The 23,274-nt window shown below is 39.8% G+C and overlaps 1 protein-coding gene across 3 annotated transcripts in view; it reads right to left on the reverse strand.

Annotated features, from left to right (window-relative positions):
- si:zfos-2326c3.2 (misshapen-like kinase 1) overlaps positions 1-23,274 on the reverse strand; it is a 66,788-nt gene that overhangs the window by 37,832 nt on the left and 5,682 nt on the right. For all 3 annotated transcript variants that reach the window (XM_044204824.1, XM_044204822.1, XM_044204825.1), the window contains exons 3-13: positions 18,071-18,127; positions 12,577-12,702; positions 12,223-12,333; positions 9,138-9,228; positions 8,819-8,949; positions 7,262-7,316; positions 6,910-6,988; positions 5,030-5,202; positions 1,635-1,707; positions 977-1,103; positions 199-315 (exon numbers count right to left, since the gene is read on the reverse strand). In XM_044204824.1, coding sequence (XP_044060759.1) covers positions 199-315; positions 977-1,103; positions 1,635-1,707; positions 5,030-5,202; positions 6,910-6,988; positions 7,262-7,316; positions 8,819-8,949; positions 9,138-9,228; positions 12,223-12,333; positions 12,577-12,702; positions 18,071-18,127 — 1,140 coding nt within the window. The remainder of the gene's footprint in view (positions 1-198; positions 316-976; positions 1,104-1,634; positions 1,708-5,029; positions 5,203-6,909; positions 6,989-7,261; positions 7,317-8,818; positions 8,950-9,137; positions 9,229-12,222; positions 12,334-12,576; positions 12,703-18,070; positions 18,128-23,274) is intronic.

A 23,274-nucleotide genomic window follows, 5' to 3' on the forward strand; every position in this document is an offset into this window, starting at 1 on the left:
AATAAGGTTTCCAAGGCTAAAGGCGCGGTGAGAGCAGTTAGGGTGGGCAGAGTAGCGATGTGACTCAGCAAGTGGAAGACGACACTGAAGTGCTTCTTGTAAAGATGGTGTTGATAAAAGCTGGAGGATTTCAACTGATTTTCTCTTCCTTTGAAATGAAAGGAATACAAAAGAAAACTGTGCATAAGCAGTACTTACATCCTCTAACTTTTGCCGTTGCTCATGTTGCTGTTGGATCCTCTTCTGTCTGTCAGCCAGTAATTGCTGCTTGTATCGTTCCTGCTCCGCCAACTGCTGCCTGTGCTGCTGTAATGCCTAGACAACAATTATCATATGATCATAGTTAAAATAAAATTACTACTTTTCCAACGTGATGACTTTTCCCATTTGAGTTGAGATGATTTTCTTGTGTGATAAAAGGCTAAAACCAAATGAATGAAATTAATGAACCTGAATTTGCTGTGCTGAACCCACACCCTGTAACTACTATTAATACCTGTATTTCTGCTAATAATACTAATCATGACTGCAACTAACAATTATTATTATCATTATCGATTATTATTTTCTCAATTAATCATTTAGTCTATAAAATGTAAAAATAAAAATAGTGAAGTGAAAGAATGCCATTCACAGTTTCTGAGACCCCATGGTGATGTCTTCGATTTGCTTGTTTTGTCTGAGCAACAGCCCAAAACCCAGAGATATTCAGTTCACTGTCATATAGCACAAAGAAAACAGCGACTCCTCACAATTAAAAAAAAAATGGACCCAGTGAATGTTTGGCATTTTTGCTTGAGAAATAAAAAACGATTGATCAATTATCCAGATAACACAGACACACTGATTACACACGCTGGACTAATTTCCATGTACTACATTTAGTTTTAAGTACTGATGGTGTCATTGTAATTTAGGGTGCATTACTACAATATGAATGAATGTACAAAGGGCTGCATATGAACTTGAAACCTACCTGTTGTCTTTGTTGACCCCCACCTCCTCCGTGGCCTCCCTCTCTGCCCCCTTCACGATCCTCTGTCGTCTGTAAACGAAGAAACTCCCGTCTTAACGTCCACTCACCAGGAACATTCACTATAGAGCTGAAAGAGAGGGAGGGAGAGGGAAACTGTTGTAAGTGATAATGACAGCGACCGTTATATACTGAAGTACACTGGAGGATGAAGAGAAAAATACTAAATTGCTGTTAATTCACCAATGAGATGGTCATGGGCACAGTTACGCATATACACACACTTAAAGCTCATCCTAGGAGAAAGCGCTCAGTTCCAAGTGCCATCTGTGCATGGACATACAAACACGTGCGTGCCCTGTAGGAGCACTTGAGCAGAGGGTTAATGATGAGTTAATGACATCAGCGTTAATCTCCCGATAAGCACCGATAATGATGGTGATGACACATTTTCCGAAAATCATTTTGACAATGCTTGCACGTTTACCCGGATTCATTCGCTGTGTGTGCTTGCTGCCTTATCCTGTCTGCATATGGAAGTCTGCAGCAACTGCTGTGGTTCTAAATGATTTCTCTGCTGCACAAGTGTGCTGTCTTTCAGTGCACACCCGGTGGTCAATTACTCAGACAACATTCATGCCTAGTGCGAAAAGGCTTTTACCTGGATTCTCCTTCCTCCTCTGTCACCTCGTCCTCCTCTTCTTCACTGCCACTGTACTCGTACTCTGGACCCTCTGAGAGAGAGAGAGAGAGAGAGAGAGAGAGAGAGAGAGAGAGAGAAAGAATAGTAGTCATTTAGTTAATATTGTGTTATTAAAACCATCTCCTTGCAAGGATCAATGGAAATGGAAACAACCCCCTTTCTTATTGCTGAGATAGCCATTAGAGCTGAAACAATTTGTCGATTAAGCGATCCAAAGAAAATGTATTAAACTATTATGATAATCGATTAATCATTTAGGTCTTTTTTTCAAACAAAAACTGCGTCCACTCTCTGGCCCCAGCTTCTCCAATATGAGGCTTTTCTGCTTTTCCTTGTTTTGTATCATTGTAAACTGAATATCTTTGGGGTGGGGACTAGTCAGACAAAACAAGACATTTGGTGACATTGTGTTGGACTAATGATTTATAGACTACTTGATTAATCGCTTAATTTGGAAAATAAACCAAAGATGAATCGATAACACCGTGTCTGAGTGTGAACCTAGCAGGTTCTCGACTGTAAAATGATGCGTTCAGTGTTTGTCAGAAATGAGGTGTGGTAATGGGTGGTGCCTGGAGTGAAGGCTTCTGATGTGTTTGCACTGGTGTGGGTATTCTTCTCTGGCGCACAGCACTGTGTCTCTGGCTTTCTGAATCAGCCACTGTTCCATTAAGAATTCCTCCACGGCTGCCGTCTCGTTCCTTCATCGTCTACTGCCAGCAGCAATTTTGTCATTATCAAAACCACACTAAAGTATAGTGTGGGCAAACTTGGGCAACAAGAAAGTAAATGAAAGTCTTGTTTGGTGGAAGACATATGGGACAGAGTTGTTATACCATGGCCTTAGAACTGCAATGCTGAATCATCCCAATCCCGACCCAGAGCTTTCACTAAAACAGTTTTCTCTCCCTTTTACATGCACCTCCTACCATGGGACCCATAACACATGTGGATTGTCTTTCCCTGCCTGAGCTGGCTGACTGCTCACACACATCAGTGTTATGGACGTATCATCTTGGTTCAGCTGTTTTTTAAAAGTATATTAGACCTAATAGTTTGAATTGTGGATTGTGGAAAATTGTAAATTCTTTCTGAGTCTCAGGGTATCACATGACCACAACACGGTTCCAGGGGGCTTATTGTCCGAAGGCCAGGAAGATGGGCCAGCCAGCTTAGCATAACAACATTTGGCCAACATATGGTGTGAAAGCAGCTCGGGCTAACTTGAACATTTCCTTGACTCGCCATATGTTGCCATTAACACGCTGAAAGGTAACACAACACAGGTGTGTTTGTTCAAAACCAACAAATTCTGCTTTTGTAAAGGACGGAGGATATGTCTGCTCTGTTGCTGTGATGTCATGTTTTTTGGCTCATGTCATGTCTTTCTGAGCCAAAGCTGCAGGAGAGAAGAGCAATTTGAGTGTCAATGCCTACTTTTGGTGACCGAGAAGGGGGCCTTTTTTTTTGGGAGTGATTCATCTTCCAAAACATAGACAATCTTTGTCCAAACTACACTCTTGGGTATGCTGAAAATGACACATCCTTTTTGCATCATGTCCGGAGCATTGATTTTTCTTTTTTTTTCTGCAGCAGTGACTTTTTCCCACACGCACAGAGGCATAGGGGTGCACACACACACACACACACACACACACAGACAAATCTGATTTTTAACACATTGTTTGAACACACACACACAACACAGTCTACCAGTCATTAGCGTGTTTTTATAAGCTAACAGAAGATTAGAACCAGATGGCCTTTCTGTTTCCTCCTTCCTTCCCCTCTCAGCTTCTCTCTCTTACTCTCTCCCCTTCTGGTCTGTTCCTGTGTCTCTCTCTTTCTCTCTGTTGTTATCACTGTCTCTTTCTGTCTCTTGTCCCTCTACCCCACCTGTCTTTCAGTTTCCCAAATGAAGATGAATAAACCTAATGGACAATACGAGGATTTCTTACACTGCTTGAATGTCAACATGAGAACAAAAGAAGAGCGAATTCATACATATCTTTGTCTTCTCTTCCCCTCCCCTAACTCTTTTTCTCACAGTTTGACTGCCTAATTTGTCTCTTGTTTCCTTGTCTCTACATCCCTCCCTCTTTCTCTCTTCTTCCTCCTTCATTTCTGTGTCTGTCTGTTGTGTAAGACATTGTCCCAACTAAATCCTGTAGAAAAGGAAAGGAAAGGTCAGCTGTGCACAGCCTTTTGGCCCGACCCAACATTCTCCCTCTTTCGCTCTCTTGTTCATTTTGTCTGGCAGTCTCACTGTCGCCCTTCCTCACTTCTCTCCGTATTCAACTCAGTTTAAATATCTGGCATAACTGGTACAGTTCACATTCAAATTCCAAAGCTTTATTGGCTTGGGAAAACTACTGTCCAACCAGTAGTAGTGTATGAACTGCATTTTTAGAGGTGTGATCATATGCATATATCAACGGTGCTTCCTTCCCTAAAACCTTCTTTTTGGTTTCAGTGCATTGTAGTAATAGTCGACAGGTTTAGGTGTTAGAAAATGTGGGTTTACTTAGCAAAATGAATGGTGATACAGCAAAGTGTAATATATGCAAAAGCAGTTGTGTAAATTGTGGGTAACACATGCAAGCTAATTAAACATTTCCATAAACAGCGTGCTATAAATAAGCAGAAATGCAGTGTTTATGACAGCCTGAGCAAAGCAGCTGCTGTGCCATCAGCGCAGCTGGTGCACCCTCTCAGCTAAAGTGTGCTGGTAGTTCTTATTCCACTACAAGCGGCCTGAAACCGACCTAATGCAGTGAATTTATGAAACATAATGGAAAATCTGTTCTGTGAAGTGGCCTATTTGAAAAAAACTTTCTGAAATTTCATTAGTTATTCAAAAAATGTATCAAATTGCTTGACTGCCCCTGTCTGAGAATCACCTCTCAAACACCTTAAAAATCCTAACAATGTAGGACAGAGATAATGACCTCAATCTAGAATAAAGCCAAGTGTTAAACCAGGACAGGTTTTCTGCACTTTCTCTATTTCATAGAGTCAAACTGTGTGCCCTGTGGGTTTTTGTTTTACAGTTTGTGATTGTGTGCATGTGTCTATATTAAAAATTGTGTCTGTATTTGAAAATGTGCCCACCATTATGCATGTCTGCTCGTATATTAATGAGTTTTGTTTAAATGAAAACCATACATGAGTCTCTCCTTGAGCTATCTTCCATCCTAATAAAACTAAAACAGCAACTATTATAGCAGACTGCATTTAATCTTCAGTGCATTCATCAGTCTACTGTACCCGTTAGTCCATCTAGCTCTCCCTTGTTTTCTTTAGCCCTTCACACATCTGCTACTGGTACATCTATTGCATCCATTTCTCCTCACCTTTCTCTCTTTTCTTTCTGGTTCTATCCAGGTGATCTTTGAGCATGATGCGAACTTGTCTCTCATTAGCCAGGTCTCTGATGAAAGCGTGTCTCAGCAGGGTGTCCGTAGTGGGTCGATGCAGATGGTTCTTGACTAGACAACTATCAACAAATGACAAGAAACGCTTCGACCTGTGAAAGACAGAAAGACACAGACAAAGAAAGACGGCGGCAGGAAGGGGAAACAAACCGTGTTAGCATGAAAACAGATTGAGAATGTTGAAAAAACCTACACTGTATAAAGTTGTATCTGTTTAATGTGCCGTAACTCAAATGGAATTAATTGAGGTGTAGGTTTTAGGTTTGATCACAAGCCCCCAGTTAGCCTTTTCATAACGGTCTTGTTATTATTTATTATAGTTATTGGAACATTAATATCAATGAGATTCTCAGACCTTAAATCCAAATTCATTAATTCCAAGTTTAATGGATTCAAAACTGCAGTTTGCACTCTCTTTTTTATTATCATGTTTAGTCAGGGTTTTGCTAGATGCCATCTGTAAAGAACTCTCTGATAAATTGCCTGCTAAAAGCAGTCTATAAATAAACTTGAGTTGACAAATAGGAAGTGGCTTAACTGAGTAGCAATCTGACACAGATGTAGCCCACACACCCATACCTGAACTACAACAGTTGAATAGGTTGAGGTGATTTTAATGAGAGTGAGAGCAATGCATTAATTTAATGCACTAAAAGAAATTCTACTTTGTTTTCAACTTCAACTCTTTATTTAACAAGATTGGTCCCTTTCAAGTAAATTATCTCTTTATTAAGGAAACGTTTGCATAAAGAGGACCATAATAAAAGACAAAAAATCAATCAGTCAAAACCACATGAAGAGAGACAGAACAAGGAAAAGCTTCCGACAATGAAATGTAACAGACCAATATAAAAAGCAGCAGCTTCATTAGTCAAACATGTTGAAATCAATGACAGCGTCTATAACATGCCACCAAATTCTTAAATATTTAAACTCACCTAGAGTATGCAAACTAGTAACCACTTGTTGGAGTATTACCGAGGACAATCCTGTCAAAAATGTTGAGTTGAAGTTTTACTCTGGCAATATCTGCGTACAGAAACACTCCTTGAATTCGAGAGGTGTGTTGTCTGTGCTCTGAACTCATAGAAAACGGGGAAGAAATATGTGTTGCTGCTTAGTTTTTGGTGTGCTTGCTGCCTTCGGGAAGCCCTGAGGTAAAAGGACTGGAAAGCACTGCATACCCCAGACTGTTGGAGCTATTAAAAGCTGTCCTACGAACTAGTGTTTCTGATGATATTAATACTGAATGGAAGACAGCTTGAGTTCAACCACCAGTTCAATCTGAGAGCTTATCCATTATATATGGAAGAGAAGGAGACAGGATGACAGGAGAGGAGAGTGAAAGCGAGAGAGGGGTTACTAATAAAACTCTGATTGAGATTAAAAATGGCAGCACAAAAATATACGCCTAGTGTTTTGTGTCTATTTTAATAAAGGCCAAATGTATTACAGTTTGTAAGTTTTATCTTGCTGAAGCAGACTAGGAGTTTCTGGCACAACACCTACTTCTAAGGTGCATGGAGAAGGGAAACATTCTAAAGAGGTCAAAACTCCAGCAACACTTCTAGTATATAGATCAAGTTTTATCTTGTTGCCTGATGAACGTGCCAGTGACTTTGAGCTTTCAGTTTCTTTGTGAGAAGAGAGAGTTGGGATATCTTTTGTCTGATTGTCTGATGCATGAAACCCACAACAAAGACCACTTTCAAGCCCTGTTTTCAGAAGAGAAAACCTAAACACTGCCCTCTACATCCTGTTGCGTGTATATGTGTGTGTGAGTGTGTTCACAGGCTTACCATTTCTTTGATTTAAGTTTGGGTGGAGGGTTTCGTGGAATCAAAAACAGCGCTCTCATTGGATGCATGTCACACAGAGCTGCAAACAGAGATAAAGAGACAGAGAGGGAAAGTGAGAGAGAGTCTCAGTCACAGTGACAGTGAGAGAGAGTCTCAGTCACAGTGACAGAGAGAGAGAGAGAGAGAGAGAGAGAGAGAGAGATCAGGACAAAAAGGCAGAGAGAGGGATGAGAATGAAAGGGAAGGGATATACAGAAATAGGGACAAGAACAGTGAAAGGGAGGGGAAAATGAATCCTGAGTGGAAATATCACTCAACTATGTGTGTATGTGTAGCTGTATTTCTAACTTACGAGGGGCTCCTTCAGCCATCTCTAAAGCAGTGATGCCTAAAGACCAGAGGTCACTCTGGTGAGAGCGAGAGAGACAGGAAAAGGTTAAGACTAATGCACACACAAAACTTTGCTTGAGTTTTATTCATTTCCTGTAAACTTTGGATGTCCTCTTTATATTCAAACAGTAAATCAGTGTGTGCATAGTGTGAGAGTACAGATCCAGGAATTACAGAAACAAGTTCCAAGACTTCAAGCCAAACTTCTGGCACTTTACAAAAGAATCAAAGAATCAGTGGAGTCCTTTCAATGATGTATTGGATTTCAAAAATCGAATTCCTTCCAGAAAAGCATACATTAGCTGAGATTCCATTTAAGGATGTTTCTGTGAACTATGATATATCTAAAGAGGGAGAGTGAACGGAAACTTTTTGGTAAAAATTGTAGATGAAGTTTGCTCAGCATCACAAAATAGTTTTTAGGCTTGCTTGAAAGATTTTCTATCAGTAAGGAAATTCTGTTGTGAATAGTAATGAAAACTCTCATGTTGAATATAAGCTGATGTAGGCTTAGACCCCAATAACACTTAGTCACTTCACGTACCTCGGGCGGATCGGCTGGCTATCAGATATCAAAAAAGCTAAGCGAATGCATCCAAGGAGCATTTGAGACGGATTGAAATCCAATCACATATGTAATCTTTACTCCTCCCACATGTAACTACATCAGTAAGCGGTCTGTGTAGCCTATACAGCGTCTGTCCCCTGTGATAATGTCAGGTGAAGTTCAACTTAAAGCAGCCATCATTCTACCTCTCGGATTAAAGCAACAGGGAGAAACAACACATATAATCATACAGAATACGCAACGAGCTGCTGTAGTGTTTATCTGATCCCTGATCAGTACAACCACTGAATGAAATGTGTGGGTGAGACAGCGCTAATTTGTATAACAGGCTGCATAACGTTACATTTTGCCTGTGCTATATGCTGGCGGCCTGAAGAGTATTTTTACGCTACTCGTCTATTCTGTTCCCGTATTACGCGCGTATAACTACAGCGATTCTGTGTTGGGCAAAGCCAAAAAGCAGATGACCTACACTCAGTACTGTGCCTGAACACATCCTGTGTAAACACTGATGGAAGACTGAAGCTGCTGCTCTGCTAACACTGGCTGTGTAGACATTGTGTAAGTGCAAACAAAGTGTATTAAGTCACATTTAATTTTATCCAGGTATGAGACACTTTAAATGACATGTGTAAATGGGGCCTTAGTTCACTCTTCCATGTCTGTGTTGTTGAGTGTGATTTATTAATTGCTACATTAAAATATTACCATATATATTTCTTAGTGTTTACCTTCGGACAACATCACATATGGCCTGCATTAGCTAATACTAAAGGACAGGAACTTCTACAGTACTACTGAATGTTTGATTTCCTGTTTATATATTCACAAAAAAGATGAAGTCAATCTAGTTGATAGGAACTAACCTCTTTCTCAGTTTTTTTGCAATAGCTTAGAAAAGATTATTAAGAATTTGCTTTACGTTGGCCAGAAACACAACTATTTAAGTACCCTGTAGTCATAGGTGGCCTCAGGGTTCTCGTCACAGGCGATGACCTCCGGAGCCATCCAATAGGGAGTGCCGATGAAGGTGTTCCTTCGACCGATCGTCTTATCCAGCTGTGCCGATACTCCAAAGTCAACTGAAACATAAAACATGTAGGGCAATTTTCACATCTCAAAACAACCACAATCTTTGCTCCTTTATGAGGTGTTTTTGCGGTTGTGTTATTTATATATGTATGTATGACTGTGTGATTGTTCTACAGTTTTTCCTGGAGGTATGCGCATGTCCGTGAGAAACCACAGTGCATGTGTCGATGTGTCATACCCAGTTTGACTTCGGCATTCTCAGTGAGCAAAACATTTTGTCCCTTAATGTCTCTGTGAATCACATGATGGGAGTGAAGATGGGAAAGACCCTGGAAGACAAATATACACAGACACACACATAAACACACACATATACACAGAGTCAGATGACCACTATCACTATAAGAGTGGTAGCATTATGTGTTTATTTTGAAGGAATACTGGATAAAAAGTAGAATTTATTTCAAGCTTGTTGCACTGCTTTTCCCTTCCAAGAAAATTCTAAATAACCTTGCTTTAGGTAGCAGAGGGGCAGTGGCACAGTTTGAATGTGTGTGTGTCTATGTGAGTGTTTGTGTGTGTGTTTGTTCTCTCGCTTCTTCAAAGGAGGTTAAATAAACAGAGGAAGTGAGTTTTATTTCAGACAATGACTTCACCATGCTATGCTGAGTGTCTGTGTGTGTGTGTGTGTGTGTGTTTGCGTGTGTATGCTGTGTTGAAACAATGAGGAGACAGCATGGCTGACAGCAGCAGGGAAAACACTGGCAACAGTCCAGAGCCCTTTGCCTCTCAAGTTTTTTTTGTTTTTTTTTAACTACAAAAAAATCATCTCACTTTCATTTTGTCCTTGATCACGTCAGCATCCAGGACCGATACGTTGGAACTGAGCTGATATAAGTGGATATGCTGTTGGTGTATGTGTGTTTGTTACCAGAGCCACAAACGCCAGCGCAGAAAGCAGTGCAAACATCCCGGAGTCTTTCTCAGGACCTTGTGATCTCTTGTAATGATAACCATAACATCTTACAGACATGTTTTAAACTGGCCTTTAAAGTATATAAATGAAAAAATAAATCAATTACTCCAGGGGGGGAAAACATGAGGGAGATACTGATCCCTGAACATAAAGAAGCATCAGTGTCGGTTTGGCTTCTCTCTCTTTGATGTTTTGGCAAAGAATCCAGCATCATGTTTCTTATACAACAGCAGCAACTCATCCAGCCTTTAGTTAGCATCCACACGCAAATTACTACCTCTGTTTTTACCAGCACTAAAAAGGGCCTCTACCATAACAACACCTCAGAAACAAAGTTCACTTGTGATACTTTCTGTATATTCTGTATACTTTCTGAGAGTTATTTAAAGATTGAGGGTTCAATTGCCGGGTCACATAAGAAGTAAGGTGACAGGGCTTTGTGCTCAGGATGGACGCAGTACAGAACAGCAGGTACGCCTTTACATAATGTAAACATGTAACCCCGCTATAGAGCGCACTGAGAGGGGTTATTTCGAGTATGAAGGGTTCATTTTCTGCACAAGCAATATTAGATTCTTAATAGAAACTCAAGGTACAAATGTGTGGACATAAAACCTAAGGAGAGAAGTAAACTACAACTCTCAAACTGCGTTTCTATCCATCACAAAAGCGTTTTTATGCTCGGCTGAGGTGGAAAAGTAGGTGTATCAATAAAAGCAAAATGCAACAAAGTGCAATGGAAACAGACTTATGTGAATGAATCACATGAATTACATGAAGCATGTGACTTAAACGTCACTGAAGCTTCTGATGACATCAGATCTGTGTGGAGCGATGAGGAGACTGTAGCCTTCCTCAAATGAATACATAAACCATCAGAAATGCCATATTTCCATCACATTTTCTACATTTTCTTTCATGTTTTCATTTGCGAGGTTTGACTAGCTCTTACGTCATCTTGTTGCGCCCTCTTCTTCTGCAGTGGTTTAATGGCACCCCACTGGATAATTAGCGCCACCAACTTTTATCTTTTTGTTTGTTGATTTCAGTTCTGCATTTACACATCGAATCAGCTCAATGTCAACCCATTCATCATTAAGTGGTACCATTCATTCTTTACCAACCGCACCCAGCATGTCAGAGTGAACAGAACCACATCCGAGTCCATGACCATCAGTACTGGAACGCCCCAGGGGTGTGTTAGCCCACCTGTGCCGTTCACAGGTGGGCTAACACACGAATTAATGCAACAGTCATAATGAAATCCGATATATCGTTACATTTTCTAATGCTAACTAACTCTGATGTCCAGGGGTAAAAGTCTACCATCCAGAAGGCCCAGATCACCCGACATATACAGACAGCCATGAAAATCATAGGAGTCCATCAACATCTCAGTCCTCAGGCTATTTTTCGACAAACCATAATCAGACAGGCCCAAAAAAATCATCTCAGACCCAACTCATGTTCTCCACCCTGAGTATCAGCTCCTCCCCTCAGGCAGACGGTACAGGGTTCCCCTAAGCAGACACCATCGCTTCAAACCTTCCTTTGTCCCCCTGTCCATCAAAGCCACCTGGGCTGAAATATGTGTCTGCCGTTTGCAGACTGGAAATTCTGTTAAGAATTTGCACAAAATGTGGAAACTTGGCTCCACTGAGCAGTTCAATAAGAAACATCTAACCAGAGCTGTATAGTGCACTGCTAATGTCAAGTGGAAGTTATAAATTACACTTTATAGAACACTGACAAAACATTCAGCAGCTTAAATCATTCTGGGTCAGTTCTGGATGAATTTGGCAACTATGGTGCAGTGTTTTGTTTCCAACTGTAAAAAAAGTGTTTTGAATTTACTACTGCTCTGACTTGCACCTGCGACTGGATCCTTCTCTCCATAGCAACGGTGGCTGAGGCTTATGGGTATTGTAGTATTTAGAGTCATCCACAATACCAAACTGATGGACAAAAATTATATTTCTTAATAATGAAGTTGAAATAATCAAAACTAATGGACATAACATAAACCTATAGCACCATAGCATTATCCAGGAGACTAAAAAATACTTGGTTCCACCCAGCTCACAACTCTATACTGAGTCCAAATAATATCAAATCTACAAGCATTAAGCAAGGGCAGTTGACACACATACACAAGTGCAAATGGTGACAATTTTCAAAAATAATAACAATGAACAAGTTCAAATCGATGAAATAAAATGAAATGTTGCCTATTTGACACCAGACCATTGTTCCATTGTTGGGTCTACAATACAAGTACAGTTGTAAAGTATAGTGTGTACATATGCTGTGGTGAGTGTATGTGTGTGTTTTTCTACGTCAACCTTACCCTGAGCACCTCTCTGCAGATGTAAGCTATCCAGTCCTCCTTCAAACAGTTCCCCTTGGTCTTCTTCACCAAGTCTGTCACAGAGCCGGCTCCACAGTACTCCATCACCAACTAGATATACACATATACAGAAATGTCAGGCACATGGGTACCAGCCAAAACAACTGTGGTTATTACTTGAATTATCTTGAAAGAGTTCACATAATATGATATGAATATGAAAAAACATATGCTAATTTTAGAATAAACCCAGAAGGGTAGCAGCTATTTAATAAAAAATGAGTCATTTCTTCATTTTTTGGACTCAACAGCAATAACTTTGGCAGAAAAAGGCTGATAGAGTAGTTTACAAACCCAGAGTTGGTGGTCCTGTCCAGCAGGACCTTTCTTAATAAAAGCTCCATAATAAGTAGCGATGTTTCTATGGTGGGAATAACTCTTCAACATGTTGATCTCCAGTTTGATCTCCTCTTCTTCCTCCTAAACATAACAACAGATACAGTAGATATCAAACTCCATGTACAGTATATTTGGGTGATGAAAACATCAATGTTAGACTGATTGAATGGCATTTAAAGTAGTTATGTGTGGTAGAAAGAAGATCTGTTTCTCTGTTGGGATAACTCTTCAACTCTTTCACAGAAACACACTACTCCATATAGATGATTTTAAGAGTTCTACATTTAGTAATACTAAGTCTTCTGCTTTGAGGGTAACTCCTCTAGACCGCCATCCTCACTTCCTGCTTTTTCTTCCTTTGAGAGTTACATTAAACTATACATCACAAATATGACATGTTTAATCCTGCTTGTAGGCTGAGGCTTATCTACAAAGGTTGAAAGGTGGCACTTTGTAAAACTTTTCCTTTTTATTTCTAGAGTCTATACAACACAAACACGTACGCGTCCAGACAGATAGCATCTCCAATCAGACTGCCGTGTAACCTCTAGATGACCTTTCCCCCAGCTATTAGACTTTAATTCAACTACTGCTATTTCTCATCAAAACAACTAAAGTTGGTCAGTGCTATGACACGCAAGGACAGAAAGAGAGAGCAGGGGAAACAGAGTGCGGCAGTTTCTGTTTTCTCTCTATAAATCCCGGAAGCTACTTGTGACTTCTCCAATTCACTGAACCCCTAAATTTACACTGGACAGAAGGAGAGGTGGAGGAGAGGAGGAGAGGTGGAGGAAGGAGAGTGGAGCTGGAGGAGCTGGATGTGGCTGTTAATCAGAAAAGAGGAAACAACAGAGAGCTTCTCTCAGTCACTGACCTCCTTTAAATCTCCACAGGACACAAGGAGAGAAAATGACATGGCAGAGTTTGAACTTTCACCTCCATCTGAAACACAAAGCCTCCTGCCTGTCTCCAGTCTCTCTCTGTGTCTCTCTCTCTGTGTGTGTGTGTGTGTGTGTGTGTGTGTGTGTGAGAAGGGAGATAATAGCCAAGCATTTCCTGCTAAAGAGTTTGTCTGCAACACAGAAGAAGAAATAAGTATAAAGTCTGAGCAGTTTGTAATAAATGTTTTCTACCACTGTAGAAACTGCACAGAAACTACTTAAACCAGTGTTATTTACATTTTTTCAATTAATCAATGAATTATTTGGTCTATAAAATGGAAGAAAATGGTGAAAAATGACCATCACAATTTCCTATCACATAAAACAAATAAAAGATTGAGAACCAGGGCAATGTTTGGCATTTTTTGTTTAAACAACTGAGAGTTGACATCTACGGGAGTGGCTCTGTGAGACTGTACTTAGGCACAGCGGTGCTTTGAACATCAGCAAGCTAACATGCTCACAATAACAATGCTAACATGCTCACGTTTAGCAGGTATAATGTTTACCATGGTCACCTTTTAAGTTTACCATGCTAGCATGTTAATGTTTGCTAATTAGCACTAAACACAAAGTACAGCTGAGGTTGTTGGAATGTCAGTGTCTTTGCAGGTAATTGGTCATAAACAAAACACTTGGACAAGTTAAAATTTTGACCTGATGATAGAATGAAAAGTTAAGGGGTCACCAACGTTATTACAATTCATCCTGAGGGGAGCATGAATGTCTGTACAATAATAAAAACAATATTTTGCCAATCACTCAAGTAGATGTTGAGATATTTCATAGCATCAAGAAAACTTTAACATGCTGGTGGCGCTACAAGAAAAGTCAGGGGATCACCAAAGTCAGTAGGGTTCATCCTCTGGGAACCATCAATGTCTGTACAAAAGGTCATGGAAATCATTCCAATAGTTGCTGAGAAATTTCAGTCTGGACTAAAGTGGTGGATTGGCCAACTCAACGATCATCAGACTGACATTGCCTTCCTTAGAGCCATGCCGATAGCGTGCCTAAAAATAACTTAAATGATTAATCAATTATGAAAATTGTTTCAGCTCTACAATGTACACAAATTGATGAGAATTGTATCTGTTAGCATATTTCTCTGCAACAGAACGTCTTAGAGAACAAGTAAGGGTTCAGTCTGACCACATTAGAAACACTGCTTTGCTACATTATGGCCAGCAAGCCTCACAACCTGCTGCAACATGCTAATATTAACCCACATTTCACTCCATTCTGCTGGCACTGTTGCTCTATCTGTAAACCACAAGCAGTATTATAGCCAGGGTTTTCCCTGCCATTATATGTGTTTAGACGCAGCTGTATAGTGGCGGTTGGGTTATCAGATGGTCATAGCGCTGGAATTGCCGAAGATAAATTTTGGTGAGTAGCCAACATTGTCATCTACGCTATCTTCCTCCCTCTCTCACCTTTTCCCAGCCAATGTACACTGTCTAATAAAACAAAGGGCAAATTTATCATCTTAAAGAAGACTTTTAGCTATTGAGCTAGCTAGCTAGCATAATTCACCGCAGTGAAGCAGCCAAGCCCTCTTGATAAGTGAACTTCTGTCAACTGGCCAGCCAAAAGTTGGCTTAAACTGATCACTGTAAGTGTAAAATGGAGGAAATCTCACTGAATGGAAAATAAATTAATTCACTACAAAGTATACTAGCCCTACAAGTAGAAAGCAGTACATCATATTGAATGATAATAATAATATAAGAGTGAATGACTGGACAGTCATTTACTAATGCAGGATGATAAGCGCTGAAAAAACAATGTTCATCACATTAAGTGAGTGCCAAATAGCTAGGTAGTTAGCGAATAAGTACAAGAAGACTGTCGCTTAAGTACTATGTCTGTGTTATAAATGTTAATTTTCTATACACTTTGAATACATAACATGCAAGTGTTTTGGTAGTAGCCCATCTACCGTATGCACCACTGTCATCATCATCAGTTTATTGGCCCAGAGCAGTGGAAAATAAATCAATAACACAACAATAATAGTTAGTAACATACTCAGTGCGTTATGTTTTGAACACATCTGATGCACCTGATGCAACTCACCAGCCCTTACTGTTGGATCAGGGCTTGAGTATCAGCTGGTTCAGGTGTGCTAGAGCAGAGAGAACTGGAAAGTGGGCAGGTAGGAATACCTGGAAGTCTGGAGTTGGGAACCCAGGGTTATTAAATATCAAATAGCATTTAATAAAAAATAAATAGTTATTTAACTATAGCAAGTTTTGTCTTTAAGCTTTTTGGGTGTTATCTATAGTAATAATGGTCCAAAGTGATGTGAAATTGCATAGTTTAAAGTAAAAAACCTATAACTGTAAAGCTAACCCCAGCACTGACATTCAAAACACAGCATCAGAGAGATTTCTTTATCCTCAAATTGATTTACAGTATGATGAATTGTATAAATATTTTATATCACCAAAACTATCCAAAGATTGTGGCTTTAAAACTCTAAAGTGAAGAGAACTTTAATATCAACGAAATTCACCTGGAATCTAATAAAAAACTACTTCTGGGTCAAAACAGAAATATTGGTGGGACTCAGAGAACTGTAAGAAAGAAGAGACCATTTCATGTAATTTAATTTTGTCAGACTAGCGGTATATTAAAAGTAGATTTTTGTTTGATCCTCATTGTGTGTGGGGAGGGAGTTAGGAGAGGTTGTCAAATGCATTGTAAAAGCTCCATCGCTTCAATTACAAGGTACAAGGTAATTTATTAACACAAGGTTGTACAAGGTGAAATGAGTTTGTAGTCCCATCATGCTACACACATTGAACATAACAGATAATTAAATTTATATTAGAATAGGGTAACATATAAAATAAAACAATAAATACAGTTATTTATATACATATTTACATACACGTATTACACCCATTTATTACCTGCATGAGCGAAGAGAGAATTGAATTGGGAAACAACAGAAGAGAGACAAACTGCAAAAACCAAGTCCAACAATGGGTTTTAAAATCTTTTCACATGTGCAAACATCTGCAAATGCTGGGATATTGTTTCGTTTGTTTAAAGGAAATACCTCCATCAAATCATTTCTTGTGTTGTGTCTTTTTTAGGGATAATGTCACTTGAAAGAAAAAAAGCCGCAATTCAACAGAAAGACAGGAAGGTCTCAAACAATTCAAACTGTAACATTGCTGGTCTTTGTCTCTCTCGCTTCTCTCCTTTCCTCCGTCTCTTTTCATCTGATATTTTATGCCTCTACTGATTCCCCTCTCTTTGATTCTCTGGATGCTGGCAACAGTTTCTCCTGTTCAGTCTTCTCCCTAAATTTGAAATTGAAATGCCAAGTGCTTGAACATACTGCAGCATTGAGCCAGCAGAGCCTACAAAAACATAATTATTGTCTTGTGAAAGATTTTACAAGTACTGGAAATGAATTTGTGTCTTGCCTGTTATGTGATAATCCTTTACTGGACTCACTATTTTAAACTTCTCAAACCATTCCAACTTTTAAAATCAAATGACATCAGTAAGCGCGCTTGAATTACCTGTCTTCTACATCACATAGATATATGACGAACAGAATGCGGTAAATGCACAGACAGTGGGCACCTCCACGAGACCAAAAAATATAATATACACATCTTTCCTTTTTGGGTGCTTATATTTTCCACAAATTGAGGATACAGGACAATCAATCGAGACTAAGGGCAGATCTATACCAGAAATAAACATGCAATTTAAAGGAGAACTCCAGCGATTTATTGTTGCACTTCCATAAAGTTCGGGCACTCACAAGGGACGGATTAAATAAAGAATGGTCAAAATCGATGCAGCAGAGGTTGAGATATCCTGACTTTTAGTCCCTAGTATGAGTCAAACTGGATCCTACATTTCCCATAAAAAACTCAATAGCATCTTTCATTAGACCCCATGCTTCCTAAATGCCCACTTCTTTCAAACCCCACAACGCCAGTTCGTGATGCAGGCTTTCTTTCTTACATTTTAAGTTTTTTCTTTCAGACTTTGGAACATTCCCTCCAGAGCCACAGAAGACATTACACAACTATTTTTACAGGCTGAGCTGTACTCCTCATGATGAGTGAACTGAACTTTATGTGTAAAATCAGTGGAATGCCAAAGCCAATTGTTAGACTATTTTTTTAAAAAGACTTTTATCAGACATTTTGAGGACCCATGGATAGTCTGTATGAACGTTAAAGCCCATGGGAAATGGTGGTTTACATGGATCTGTGTAGATTTCCTCCTACACGGAATAAAACCAGGTCAGCCTTTTAACCTCATGTTTTTTTTTCTCATGTGTGGATCATGTGCGTAAAAAAGGTTTTACATTGACAGCATGATTATCTGATAGTTCTGGCAATTTTGAGATGAATTACACATGATGTTTACATTTAATATTCAACTTTTTTCACCAAAGATGAGAAAGAGAAGAGGAAGGAAGAAACGGAGGGTAGAGATAGAGAGAACAAGTGAAAAATGGAATGCACTTTTACCTCTGTGACTTCCATGACTTTGATAGCTGCCAGTTGGCCTGTCTTGACATGACGACCCTGGAGAAATACATGAAGAAAAAGTTAAGGTCACAACAGACTGAAAAAACTAAACACTCCACATATAAAGATTTGTTTCCACCAGTATACACAGAATTTTCAGTCTTAACATATAGAAAAAAGCATACAGTATAATGAACAAAGTAGTCAAGTACTGAAGACTGTGATTAGAGTCATGTCGGTAAGCAACACCCCCAAATCCCACAAGAACACAAGTTCTCATATATGACTCTACCAAAACAGAAATCAACATCGATCAAAAGCATCTTGCTTTATGAGGTTATGGTGCGGTTTGCATGCAAAATGCAAAGAAACAGAAGAAAAAAAGCCAGATTTGGGCGAAACTGTGAACTAAGCCTTGCAGAGGGAGCTAACCTGTGGCTCTGCACTGAATACACTGAATATTATCTTCCCGGGTGCTGAGGAAAGCGAGACTACTACAGTGATGAAAACAAAAGTGAATCATCACACAGTGGGAGGCTCATGACAATATTCTTCACAGATTCATATTCAGTAAATCACAGGTGCAACTGTGCGAACAAGTGTTTAAAGTGATCTTGATGGGAACAACGGGCAGATCAAAATGTAAAAGATTATTATTAAAAAACACCAAACTTTTGGTCACCAACTCGGTCTGATTAGTGTTGATGATCACAAATATAATTAGCCCAACAACTGTAATGTGTGTCTGTCACTTCAGTAACACACGCACAAATTACAACACCTCTTTTGAGTGAATACTTGGACACGGCTATGTATGGCATAATTTCATTTTCTCATGAGAGGCACAGTCAGAAAGAACAAGACAGGGCGCAAGATGAGAGAGAGAGAGAGAGAGAGAGAGAGTAAGCCAGCAAAGAAGCAGAACTGTAAAGTGCAGTCAGGTGAAAAGGGGAAAATTGAAAATCTTGTCATGAGTCAGAAAGCTGACAAGATACTAAAGTAGTGACTCTATAAGCCTTTAAGCTGTGATGTATGACAGGGCTCTGAGCGTGTGTGTGTATGAAATAGACCAGGGGGCATGACAAATCCCACTATACTCAATCAGTCAGCTAATATTCAGGTACAGACAGACACAGAGAATCAGAGAAAAACTGCGAGACCAAGATGGATGGAGAGCTTGAAAATAAACACTACATTTTTAATCTTTGCCTATTTATGTTTTATTTTCTCTGCAGCGAAATCTTACAAACACTCTCTATCCCTTTCAAAAAAAAAAAATACATTACTTACAGGGCCAATTTCTCCATGATACAGAGTAGGCAATGGAGGAAAGCAGGGTGTTGAAACCTGTGTGTCTAAAATCAAGTATTTCCACATCAGAGAAGGCTCCAGGAGTTTCCAAGAATTAAACTCAGCAGTTCAAACACTTCAGTCATAACCTAGCTGAATAGAAGCAGTGTAAGCTACTGTTGCTGAGGTGCTTAACTTTTTTCCCAATACTTTTTTTTTTTTTTAAACTTCCATTTACTCAATTACAGTCAATACAATTCAGTCGGTAGGAACTGTGTCAGGCTTCTCCAGCCTATTTTTGTTTTGTCTGTCCACCAGGTCAGCAATAACCAGAATACTGTCTTGGCAGAGACAGAGTGAAAAAATGTAATTTCCCCTAGAGGGATTAATAGAGTATGCTTTCTCTTCTTTTCCTCTTCTTCTCTTCCAGATGTAAGAGAACCTTTGTCAAAATTGCGAAAGTTTCAATTTCTAATAGAAAACGCTGTAGCGGATGCCAATTTGTCTTATAATATGGAAAGTAAACCTGAGGAACACACTTCATTTTTTCAGAAAGACAGATGAAAGCAATGCTAAATGAGAGATTGCATCAAGTTACAGAAGCTAGGGGAACAGAGGCTAGCCCGGACGTGACTTCGGCTCTCTTTACTGTACTGCACTCTGTTCCATCACTGTATAAACTCTAACAGTGGCTAAAGCATTTTAGGCGGCAAGCTTACGCTAATAAAGTTAGCTAACTAATCGATGTAGTTACTCGATGAGGTTTAAACAAATAGTCTCACTCATTAAAAACGTTGTTGCGTGATGTACCGCCACTGCTCGTTTCCTTCTCACGTTAGCAGAGCCATTCCTTATTTCAGGGGAGGTTGGGCGCCTCCACTGTAAAACGCTGCAGGAAACGCTGAATTGCATCTGTGACAATATGTAGAATGGCCTTATATATAAATGGGTGTACATGGTGTGCTTCGTTTAAAAAAACCCCAACAAGTCTCATTCTGAATTAACATGCCTGTAAATCTTTTAGCCCCAGAATTAAAGGGTAGAAAACCAATGGAATGCTATGACATGCCTCACAATAAAGTTTATTGAAAATGTTTCTGAACCAGCAGCTGTGAGACAGACTCCTTGTCAGATAACAACCTAGCTGATATTCTTCTCATATATATTATGCTTTTATATTGGATGTAAGATGTACTGTGTCAGGCTCACTGACCCCTATTCATTCCAGCCTTGATTCTGTCCCCAAGTAGAGGACATTGTCTCCATAATTGCTAAGAATTGTGGCATACAAGCAGCCATTGGCCTGACTGTGATAAATAAGGAAATGGCCTTCCTGTCCCTTCAGACACGATGGTGTCTGCTGGCTGTGCTGCCACCACAACTTACAAATGTGAAACGTTCTACTCCCAGCTGGGCTACTTATTAACAATATGCAGCACTGACACACACACACACACACACACTCACTCACACTCAAAGGGCTCTCTGCTCTCCACCAGAAAATTAATTGGAGAAAGCTTGTGCACTTTTTGACACTGAAGTCCAATGAATCACACACAGGCTCGTGCACACACACACACACACACACACACACACACACACACACACACACACACACACACACACACACACACACACACACACTATGACGCTGTTAAGTGCTAGGAATCAAACACATACACAGATAAATCCAGATACAAATGCCTTCTCCATTTCTGTCTGTCGCTTGTTCTCTGACACACACACACACACACACACACACACACTGTGGCACAATAAGGGAATACCACAAATATTGTGTCAGTGAAAAGGTTACTATAATATATCCATACATATGCTAATTAGATACAAGAGAGACATTTATAATGCAGACAGCAAGGAGACAAATGAGAGAAACACTTTTCTCCAACTTTCTGTCTCACCCCTCTCTCTGTGTAATATTCTCCCTTGCTGTCTCTCTCCCATCTTCCTCTTCTGTGTCTTTCTGTCTGTCCCCTACAGAACAGTCTGTTAGTTACATATGTGTACTTTGTGCTTGGATGGACTGCATCACTGATCAGCTCTCATCTCCAAACTGCACGTAGGAATGGTGCTATTTAAAGGCTTCATGTCTGTATCTGTGTGTGTGTGTGTGTGTGTGTGTGTGTGTGTGTGTGCTGTGTCTGAGTGTGCACATTTTGCTAGAGAAACAACCCATTTTCCCCCCATTCCATTCACATGGAACCTTCACTGACTGGCACTACAGGGTCAAAAGGGCTGGACTGGTTTGACATTATATTGAGTATAATACTGCTAAAAGCACAATGAAAACTCATTCTGTCCTGCTGTCGTATGAAAAGAACTGAGAAAATGAAGTGGCCCCCACTGTGCTTGTGTGTGTGCATGTGTGTAATGTCAGCCAACAAAGCTGTATTTAACAGTACGGTTTAGGGAGGAACCATCTTGTTTTTTAATCAGTCGATTTCAATCAATTATTTGAGGTGGGATTATTTAAAATATTGACTACAACAATGTAAAAACAGATTTAACTCGTATTAAATTGATGATCGTATAGATTATATGACTGACTCATTATCACGGTAAATCATCATTTTCTGATGGCCAACAAGAGCTGGTCCCCCTCCCAAAGTGTCATAAGTACAACACTGAATCGCTGCTGGTGTACCTTGAATTATAGTTTTGGCATTTGGAAAGTACAGTAAGGAGGCCAGCCACTTCTGAGGATATTCTAACTAGTGGACTTCCCCCATATTCTCACTGCTCTGGGACACACAACCGCACACACACACACGGGTAATCAGCACAAAGCACAGCTCTAAGCCTCATGGGGGGCGACTTTCCTCTCTCTAGTTTTCATCTGTCTCTCTCCCTCTTCCTTCCTCCCCTCCTCTCTGTCTCTCTGCCTTTCACCTCTGCCTTCCTTCCTTTTGCCCTCTCTCGCTCTCTCACTTTCCTCTCTCCCTTTTCCCCTTTTTGTCTCTCTCCCACTCTCTTTTTCTTTTACCTCTAACAAGCACACACACACACTCTACACTATGTTGGAGGATGTTTCCTGTCTCTCTTCTTTTTTCTCTCTCTGCTCAACCCCCCCCACACACAACTGCTTAGCTTTCGAACAAAGACTTTTATTTCAAAATAAGATTTCACTCATTTCAACTTTTCAAATTTCAAAAAATGTGCAATAGGGGGAATACTTTGCACAACTCAGCTGTACTTTCCTAACTACGAAGAAGAAATGGAACATTTTTTAACACAAAGAAACCCTATACTTTATCTAAGGCTGGTGTGTTTCAGCGTTTTTGGACTTTTTTACACTTTGGTCAGCAGATCAGTCAACATGAGTAATTACATGAGTAATTACAAGAATGATAATATGTGGGTTACAGAAATGGAAGTAACACTATTGAAACCAGAACGATTTGAGGAAGTGCAAGTGATTCACTTTGGGAACTGTATTACAGCCAGCTGTTTTATGGCTGTGCATGATGTTTCAACATGGTGTCACCAAGGTTTACTGAGACTATGGAAGCGATGCTCAAGAGGTAATTTGGGTGGCTTTGACCTTTCACACACTTGACTAAAATACACTCAGCAGTTCAAACAAATGAATGTTAAAGATATGTTTAGATTTTCTTTTTTTTTTTTACACATGCTATGAACCATACAGGTCAGTTACACACAGTCTAGGGTCTGACAAAACAAAATATTTCCACTAGTTTCATTAGTTTAGTCATTATGACTGTTGGTAACAATTTAGTCCTGAAACTAACTAATTTTTGCTTTACTCAGAGCAGCAGTGTTGCATCAGCAGTGATCGTGGCACTTTAGTGGACATTTTTACATTGTAACACACACACACACACACACACACACACACACACACACAGGGCGTTTCCCTGTTTGCAGAAGGAACT

Source organism: Siniperca chuatsi, linkage group LG8 (assembly GCF_020085105.1).
Source record: "Siniperca chuatsi isolate FFG_IHB_CAS linkage group LG8, ASM2008510v1, whole genome shotgun sequence".
NCBI lineage: Eukaryota > Metazoa > Chordata > Actinopteri > Centrarchiformes > Sinipercidae > Siniperca > Siniperca chuatsi.